The sequence below is a fragment of the Bufo gargarizans genome, chromosome 4 (genome assembly GCF_014858855.1).
Source record: "Bufo gargarizans isolate SCDJY-AF-19 chromosome 4, ASM1485885v1, whole genome shotgun sequence".
In the NCBI taxonomy this organism is placed as follows: Eukaryota; Metazoa; Chordata; class Amphibia; order Anura; family Bufonidae; genus Bufo; species Bufo gargarizans.
The window spans coordinates 344,831,877-344,841,698 of NC_058083.1; the positions used below are offsets into that span (position 1 = coordinate 344,831,877).

The 9,822-nt window shown below is 47.6% G+C and overlaps 1 protein-coding gene across 1 annotated transcript; it reads right to left on the reverse strand.

Moving 5' to 3' along the window:
* Nucleotides 1–770: 770 nt before the first annotated feature.
* LOC122935427 lies at nt 771–4,665 on the reverse strand. The gene is made up of 2 exons (XM_044291194.1): nt 3,817–4,665; nt 771–816 (listed from the first exon to the last, which is right to left on the reverse strand). Exons 1-2 carry the CDS (start codon nt 4,608–4,610, stop codon nt 771–773), a joined length of 840 nt encoding a protein of 279 aa, XP_044147129.1. The 5' UTR covers nt 4,611–4,665.
* Between the last annotated feature and the right edge of the window lie 5,157 nt (nt 4,666–9,822).

Here is a 9,822-nt window from a genome sequence, read left to right on the forward strand (position 1 = left end):
GGCTCGTAACTCTGTACCCCAGAACCTCAAAGACCTGAGGGTCGCCCTTCAAGAAGAGTGGGATGCCATGCCTCAGCAAACAAATAAGTTGACTTGTGAACATCATGAGACATCATTTTCAATCTGTAATTGATGCTCAAGTCCACATGACAAGTATTTGAGACATTGACATTTTTGTGGTGGTATACCCACCACTGTTGTGGGCTTTTGTTTCAATAAAATGTTTGCGATGAGGAAATCACCATTGCATGTTTCTACTTAAAGGTCAAATATCCCTAACTTTTTTTGAGTAGTGTGCATAGACTTACTGTGCATCAGAATTATTGTCAACAGGCGGTGTAATATATAGGTGTGTTTTTCTAGTCTATATGCTGCATCATGCATACTACATCTGCTACAATTCTGATTCAGTTACTGTACACCATGTTCAGACAATTGCCTGGGCTCTCAAAAGGAATGGGTAGTGGCAAAAATGTTGCTACAGCCAGCAAAAATAGCAACAGAAGAACGGGTGGTGGTCGCAGCAATAGGCCAGACCTGTCGCTGTCATCCAGGGGTCGTGTTTTGACCAACAATCCTGCTGTACTGGAATGGCTGACTCGATCTTCAACATCATCTCAGGTGACAACAGATACACACAGCCAGAAATCCGTCAGTTCCTCTGACACCACACTTAGTTGGCATGGCCCAGGAACACCCTCACCTGTCCTGCAGCTGCCTCGTTCTTTTGCTTCGAGAAGTAATGCATGCTGCCAGCTGTGCTCCAAATTTCAGACTTGGAGAAGAAGTCTGCTGCGTCCTCCCTTAGGCGTGCAACTAGCGATGAGAACAGGAACACGTGTTGCGAGCTGTCAGGGATGTGGCCATGAGATTGTTTTGGGAGACATAAGTAACAAACAGACAGTAGTGGATGATAATGTTACCGATCGCACATAGGAGCCAGGTGAAGAGAGGGCATCATCATCATCAGAGGTGAGGATAGCTGTTCTGGTTCTGACAAAGCTGTCAGTTTGATTTGATGTACTGCTCCAAATTAATTAAGATACGTGCACGGAGAGATCAGACAGACAACTCACTACATGGAGTTAAAAAGGATCTCTGGTTTATTTCTAAGAAAACAGACAATACATAGTTTTCACGAAAGGAGGGAGTGAGGGGGGGGTGAAAGATAAAGTATATATTTTCTATTGGCTATGAACTCTCTACTTTTCTGTAACCTTGACGGCCAGAGGAAATTCCTCCTCACTCCCCCACCTTGTTCCTGGGTGAAACTGTTACTTCTTTCTTTGTAACTGCTTGCTTGAGCTGAACGGAAACCACAAAGAAACACATGATAAAAACACAAAGTAAGATTCTAGTTTATAGGTGTTGGCAGAATGCCTGGCCGCCATCTTAGCTCAACAAGCAAGTATCCATTTTGTATCAATAGTCCATAACAGTCCCCCCTTGGAGACTTGATTGTAGACTTTCCCTTCTCCTAGCGAATCCCCTGGGCATACCATTCGTATCCTCTTCACCCGCAGTGGCGACAACCTACCCCTTATAGGTAGGCTCCCGGTTGCTCGGACTTGTGGTAATACCCTGGGATTCATCTCACCCTATCTCAGCCAGGCATCATTGTGAGGAGGGGGAGCTGTGTTGAACGATGTTTCCTTCTGTCCTTCCTCATCGTAGAGGAGCATAATAGGTCGTTCATCAGTTTTCTTCATTCTTTTTGAAAAGCGGGTCACACAAATAAGAACGAGCTTAATCACTACATATATCACCAATATTATTAGGGCTACCTGCAATATTACTTGGACAATTCCCATGAGCCAACCCCCAATACCTTTGAACCAGTTATTGGGGTTAAGGGAAGAGAAGGTATCAGACCACCATGTATCTTTATCAGCTTTATGTGCATCCAGCCATTTATCTCTTAAATCCGCCATCTTCTCTATATCCACCTTAACTTGCAAATTACCCTGCGGGTCTATGTAATGGCAACAAGAGGGTCCCACGATCTGGCACATACCTCCGTCTTTAGCTGTAACATAATCTAGAACTAATGTGTGTTGGTTGGTGACAATAATTAACTGGTTTTGCACAATGTTTGAGGTATTCATAAGTCTCATCACTTCCCATATTTGGTCATCCAGGTAGTCTGTTGCTACTACCAGATGATCCCACATCTGCGCTATCATGGGATATATGAAGATGGAACTAACAATTTTGTTGGTAATGCTCATCTCTACTACATGTGGCTTGCCATTTGGTCTGGGTGTGTTATCTTTGGCCCTACGATACAAGGTGTGTTTAGGTACTGCATTTATGTCAATTTCAGAGTGTGGTACTATAAAGGTGGCAGGAGTAAGCCTGGCGATGGTGCACAGTCCTGTGACATTCTCGGATAACCATTTGTATGCTTTGTGTCCACAAACTAAGTATATGTCGTCTGGAACTGCTACTGCTGTGCCATTGAATAATCGGGTAATTAGTTTGGCTAATTGTGTCCCTTTCGCCAACTCATATCCTTTTGACTGACTTTCGGTGTCGTTAGCTAATATACCTGTCAGGAGATCCTGTACAGTACGGTTGTTACAGGGCAGATCCTTTCCATTCACAGCATCTACACCAATACACTGCACGTGGCTGTCTGTTGTTGAATCATTGCAACCTGAGTGTATGTGTGGACTAAATGTCATACCTTTGGTTTGTACTTGGAGACAATAACAGTGTGTCCAGCTAGGAAAACATGTGACATTAGCCCAGTGTCCCTCTTGCCAAGGAGTAGAGCTATAATCTACCGAGGGGCCTGATCTGTTTATCATGAGCCATGGGGCATCTGCCCACCCTGCAACAGGTAAGGCTACTTCCCTGTCCTTGTTTGTATTGGATTTAACTTGGTGTATACTAGTGAGAAAGATGGTAGAATTAGACAGGTCAATCAGTTCAGAAAGGTCCAGGGGTATTGCAAAATAAGGCATACTGGTTGAACTCACGGGACTGTGGGTACAGATCCAACAATCTCTCAGAGTTTCAGTCTCCTTCAACCCCTGGACTAAAATTTGATGGTGCCGTATCAGTGAATTGTCCCATTCATCACCCAGTGGCGTGAATACTGCAGATATGCCCACTGTCAAAGTCATGATCAGTATGTGAATCCTCATGGCTTATGGTTCCTGGGACGGTGGGACAGCCTTCACTCTTTTACAATGAGAAGCGTGGATCCAGGTGGGTCTCCCTTCGAGTTTCACAGAGGTTGGAGTAGTCAGCAACACCTGGTAAGGTCCCTCGTATCGTGGTTCGAGGGTGCTTCTGACGTGTTTCTTGACCACCACCCACTCTCCAGGTTTGAGAGTGTGGCTTCCCTCTAGGGAGTTAGGATCTGGAATGGAAGAGAAAACTTGTGCATGTATATTAGACAATTGCTTGCTCAAGGCTATCACATATTTTGCAACAGATTCATAATGCATTTGTAACTGTTGTGGGAAATACTGTCCCATTCTTGGCCCTGTCCCAAATAAGATCTCATATGGGGTTAGTTTGTGTGGGGGCCTTGGTGTATGCCTAACGGAAAAGAGGGTTATAGGCAAACACTGAACCCAATTAAGCCCAGTCTCCCTGGTCATCTTCAGCATTTTAGATTTTAACACCCCGTTCAATCTTTCGACTTTGCCGCTGCTTTGGGGCCTGTATGGGGTATGATACGCCAGGTGTGACCCTACCATCTTCCAGACCTCTTGGGTTAGACTAGCAGTGAATGCTGGGCCCTGATCACTCTCAATGACCTCAGGTACTCCGAACCTACAGACAAGCTCCTGCATCAGTTTTTTTGCAGTAGTGGTTGCTGTCTGGTTTCGGACGGGGTAGGCTTCTGGCCACCCAGAGAACAAGTCTATCACTACTAGCACATATTGAAACCCTTGGCACATTGGCATCTGGATATGATCGATTTGTATCCTCTGAAAGGGATATAAGGCTTTCGGGAGACATTTTCTGGGAGTGGGCTCGGTTCTGCCGGGGTTACACTCTGCACAGATGAGACACGCTTGAGTATGTCTCACCAGGACAGGGGTTATCCCTGGGGCCACCCATATTTTGTCAATTAGTTCTTTCATGATGGTTTTGGATTGGTGGGTGGGCCCATGGGCCACTGAGGCTATTAGGGGATAAAGAGCTCTGGGTAGGCAGACTCTCTTTCCTTGTGTCCAGAGTCCAGATTCTTCTTCGAGGGCTGATTCTTTCAGCCAGATTTCCTTTTCCCTGAGAGTGGCCTGTTTCTGCATTTGTTTCAGGAGGTCCCATGTGATTTCTTCTTGTGTTATCATAATCTGGTCTGACTGGACTCTTTCCTCTTTCACTGCTGCTTCCTTGGCCGCTTGGTCAGCTAGGGCGTTCCCTCTGGCCTCAGGGGTGTCAGCTCGAGTATGGGCCTTTACTTTGATCACTGCCACTTGGTTGGGCAGGAGTACTGCTGCCATCAGGGCTGCTACTGCTGCAGCATTCTTAATCGGGGTTCCTGCAGCTGTGATGTAATCCCGGGCCCTCCATATTAGTCCAAAGTCATGAACCACTCCAAAGGCATATCTAGAATCTGTGTAGATATTGGCGGTAGAGTCTTTTGCCATGAGGCAGGCTTCAGTGAGGGCAATGAGTTCAGCTTCTTGTGCTGACTGGTCTGGGCGCAATTGTCTTGCACACAGCACTTCATGCTCACTTGTGACTGCCATGCCTGTATGGAACTTCCCCTTGTCATCGGCATACCTTGAGCCGTCCACAAAGAGAATCCAATGAGGGTTTGTCAGAGGAGTGTCTTGGACTGATGGTGGTGTCCCTACTTCAGCTTCCATCATTGTGATGCAATCATGTTCTTGTTCCTTGTAAAGAGAGTCGGTTGAGGCCCATAGTTCTTCTTCCTGAAGATCCTCTTCAGCATGTAGATCAATAAAATCTTCAGAATCTCCATTATACTCCCCCCTTGGAAGAGGAAGGAGTGCAGCAGGATTGAGGATGTGGCACCTCTGAATGGTGACATTATCTGGCAGAAGCAAACTACACTGAAGCCGGAGGTGGCGCTGTGCAGTGAGGTGTTTAGGTTGAGTCTGCTGGAGGATGGCAGAAATGTCATGGGGAGCCAGAATAGTGAGGGGATGACCCAGCACAACGTCAGATGTGACGTTTAGAAGAGAGCTGGCAGCATGGATAGCTCTGACACAGGACGGGGCGGCTCTGGCTACCGGGTCAAGACGCTTAGAATAGTAACCCAAGGGTCGATTGCGGCCACCATGAGTTTGAGTGAGGACTCCAGTAGCGTGACCTTGGCGTTCCATGACATACAGCCGGAAAGGAAGGTTGTAGTTGGGGATGCCAAGCGCAGGGGCAGATGCAATGGCGGCCTTTAATGACTGAAAAGCCTCTCCGGCCTCCATTGTCATCTGGAAAGGAGTAGCAGCATTACGTGGTATACAGTCATATAAGGGCTGCATGAGGACAGAAGCATCAGATATCCAAGGCCTGCAGTAGGAGATGAGTCCCAGGAAGGTTTGCAGCTGATGAGGAGTGTCCGGGAGTTGGATGTCAGAGATAGCCTTCTTCCTCGCCTCAGTGAGGTGCTTGTGACCTTGAGAGATGCAATGACCTAGGAAGACAACTTTGGGGAGACACAGTTGTAGTTTGGCTTGTGAGACCCGACATCCAGCAGAGGCTAAAAACTGGAGAAGTGAGACAGATTTTGTCATGCAGATTTGGGGAGAGACCGCACAGAGGAGAAGGTCATCCACATACTGGAGGAGTTCCACATCCGGGTGATCTGCTTGCCAGGGTTGCAGAACAGAGGACATAGCCTTGCTGAAGCAGGAAGGGCTGTTTTGAGCCCCTTGAGGCATAACAGTCCAGGTGTACTGTTTGCCTGCATGTGTGAAAGCAAAAAGAAACTGACATTTCTCATGTAAGGGAACAGAAAAGAATGCATTGGCCAGATCAATGACAGTGAAAGTAGTGGCCGTGGGTGGAATGCCAGCAAGGAGTGTGTGCGGATTGGGGACAATAGGTGTCTCAAGAACAGTAGCCTCATTGACAACTCGGAGGTCCTGCACCATGCGGTACGTTGGAGGCTGCCCTTTCTCCCTTTTCTTCCGTACTGGGTAAAGGGGTGAGTTACAGGGAGAAGTAGTGATCTTGATTGCCCCATTCTGCAGGAGGGCCTGCACCTGGAGAGTAATAGCATCCTGTTGTGAGATAGAAAGCGGATATTGCGCTTTGTATGGCAGAACCTTGGGATCCTTCAGGGTCACAGTGACCGGTGGGACATTGAGGCGTCCGATATCCTGGGGTCCTTTGGTCCAGAGAGTATCGGGGATGAGGTGCAAAATGGTTTGCAGCGAATCCCCTAGTTCATATGAGTCAGCGTCCTGAAGTGTGGTTAATGCCATAAGGAGGCAAGTATCCTCCGGGTGTAGGGCTGTACCGAGGGTGACTGTTCCATCCTCTTTGAACTGTATGTTAGCCTGGATTTTCTGAAGAAAATCAGAGCCTAACAGATTGAAGGGGCACGTTTGGCTGACAACAAACTGCGACATGACTCCTGCAGGGAGGTGGAGTTGGGGGGTTTTAGTCCGGGAGAATCTAGGGGGAGTGACTGTGAGTGGCTTGGTCACGGAGTTATGTTGCACAACCCCCTCCAGTCCAGAACAAGGTAATTGAATGTCAGTGAGCCAAGAATGAGGTACGGCAGTCTCACATAATACACTGCGGGCTGCACCAGTGTCCACAAGAAATGAAAGTTCCTTCCCTGCAACCTCGAGAGTCACTCGAGGGGCGGGACCGGTAGGAGGGGTAGAGACTGTCATATATGGAATGTCCCCTCCCTGCACTGGTTTGCCAGCATCCTATTGCGATGAAGGGGGCTGAGTGCCCCCCTGTCGCCGTTGATTGGTTGGCCACAGATGTTTGCTACGGCAGTGCCGTTTCACGTGTCCGGGCTTGCCGCACCCATAACAGACATAAGGGGGTGGGTGCTCTCCACCATCTTCTCCTGACATCACGGCTATCACAGCAGCACGGGTTTTCTTTGTGTTACTCTCTAGACCCTTTGCAATCTGCTCCAGCATATCTAGTGTCAAGGATTTCCACTCAGGGCGACAGGTCACAAGGGCTTTGTTTATCTCTGGTCGTAGACCATCGACAAATGAGCGGGCCAAGAGTCTGAGATGAACAGGCTCATTCTGACTAAAACCCATGTCTTTGTAATTCTGTTTAATCCTCTGAGCAAATTTCTCGACAGTTTCAACTTTTTCCTGTGTCATATCTTGTAATGTCGTGGATTGGTCTGCTAATCTTGCTTTCGCCCATTTCTGTAGTTGTTCTATAAAGAATTCTCCAGACTCATGATCCCGGGGGTCAAAGTTAGCACCTTTAAGCTCAGGGATGTGGATTTGATCCATTATCAGTGAGGAGTATTCACCTGTCTTGTTTTCCACTATACTTTGCAGGTCCGACCATGTGCACCCATAGGTTTGATGCACTTGGGACAGTTTCCTGAAAAAGGGCATGGGATGGGTCTCAGGGTCAGGCAGTAAATTCACTATGGTGAATAACTGTTGTGGGGTGAAAGACACATATTTTGGTGGTCCCTGTGGCCGGTTAAGTGCTAGGGCTTCTTTCAGTGTCTCAAGGTTTCCCTGCTCAATTTTCTGTAAGTTCTTTTGTAACTCTGTAATCTGACCCTGCAGTATTTGATCTTGTGAACGTCGTGATGGGCGCACGGTCATGGGTACAGTCCACTGTGGTGCCAGGGATAAAGTTGGCGGATCCCCGTAGTCTGTCGGGGTACCCCGCGAAGGAGTCTGCATATTACCCGGTGCATTTTGTATGCCCATTGTGGATTCTGCAGCACCGTCTGCATCCCCCTGTTCTGCTTCATCAGGTTGCCCCCCTACCATTATAGGAGTAAGGGTGGCAGGTGAGTGGGGTAGCATGAATGTACCGTCCGGGTTAACCATGGGGTACAAGGTAGTAGGAAGGGGCAAGGGTGACATAGGAGTGACGGGGGGGTCCGGACCGAATGATATTAAAGGTCCGTTCATGGGCGTTGGCTGGGGACAAGATGGCGCTGTAGCTAACACGGGAAGTAATGGGACGTGCCGGGGAGTAGTTACCAAGGTGTGGTTTTGTGGGTGGGGAACCCCACAGGGAAGGCACGTATCACGGGAGGAGGGATTCTGTTGACCGCATGTTTTGCAGGTCCACCCACCTGCTTTCTTCCCGGCGCCATTATAGGGTGGTGGCAAGTCATGTATCAATGCAACACCAGGCTTACAGAAATATCTCTGTCTTTTCTCATCAAAATTTAGTTCCCCCCCGGTCTGTTCAAATTCTTTACTACAGTCCAACCACACACGGACCATGTCTGTCAATTTATCATCTTCTAACTTCCCTCTCTTCTCGTTTAACAACACTTGCCAGGTGGCACTACATAGGATGCCTCCTTTACAGACACTATAACTCTTCTCCAACTTACTTAATCCTTTTATGAAGCGTTTGCCTCTCCTGTCCGCCACGTACTGTTCAGGCGAACAGTAACCCTTCGGGACACTTTCCTCATTTCCCATTATCTCTCGTACCTACTGAAGCCGCCTAAAGACCTCTGCATAGAGTAATCACTGGACGTGAAGACCTTTGAGTTCCGGTCAGCACACTCTGGGCTACCGCGAACCGCTCTCCACCCATCTGTGATCGTCCCCTTTATGGAGATTTGAGTCAGACACCGGGCTGAACTCCGATACAGGAAAACAGGAGAACTCCGTGTCTCAGTCAATGATACTTGTCAACAGGGTCTTCACAACTTATAGGCACAACACAGTACATCAAGACTTTAAGAAAACATATGGGGTTCTTACTTTCATGCCCTCGAGGACGTCCCAGACTGCTTCCGCACCCCTCCCTCAGACGAACACCAAGAGGCTACACCAGGGGACACTTTATGGGCAAGATGACTCAATTTTCTTACCTCATATCACGGGTTACGATCCCGGTGTCCGTTAGTGCGCCTCTTCTCGTCTGGTCTCTGGGGGTACGGGAACAGAGGGTCCAATCCTCGAGCCCCACGATTGGGCGCCAAAATTGTTCTGGTTCTGACAAAGCTGTCAGTTTGATTTGATGTACTGCTCCAAATTAATTAAGATACGTGCACGGAGAGATCAGACAGACAACTCACTACATGGAGTTAAAAAGGATCTCTGGTTTATTTCTAAGAAAACAGACAATACATAGTTTTCACGAAAGGAGGGAGTGAGGGGGGGGGGTGAAAGATAAAGTATATATTTTCTATTGGCTATGAACTCTCTACTTTTCTGTAACCTTGACGGCCAGAGGAAATTCCTCCTCACTCCCCCACCTTGTTCCTGGGTGAAACTGTTACTTCTTTCTTTGTAACTGCTTGCTTGAGCTGAACGGAAACCACAAAGAAACACATGATAAAAACACAAAGTAAGATTCTAGTTTATAGGTGTTGGCAGAATGCCTGGCCGCCATCTTAGCTCAACAAGCAAGTATCCATTTTGTATCAATAGTCCATAACATAGCAGCAGTCCATGAGACAGCAGCAGGGTGGCAGCATGCCAATGAGGAAGCAGGGTGGTAGCAGTGGGAGATCTGGAGCCAAATGTGCCTAGGGTAGACCATCTGCTACTCAGAAGCCTAACTATCAGGAAATCAAGTGCAAACTGTGGGAATATATATGCCCAACAGGAAGTGAAGTCAATTCAATTACAAGATCATGTGACAATCATGTGATACAAGACATTCTTAGATACAAAAACAAACCCAATAGTGTTCAAATAT

Excerpts from the sequence above, each read along its gene's own strand:
- LOC122935427 (XM_044291194.1), bottom strand. The coding sequence starts at position 4,610 with ATGGCAAAAGACTCTACCGCCAATATCTACACAGATTCTAGATATGCC. Across the intron at positions 817-3,816 it reads CAGACAGCAACCACTACTGC|TTGCACGCCTAAGGGAGGAC; the intron begins AAAAAAACTGAT and ends TCTCATCGCTAG.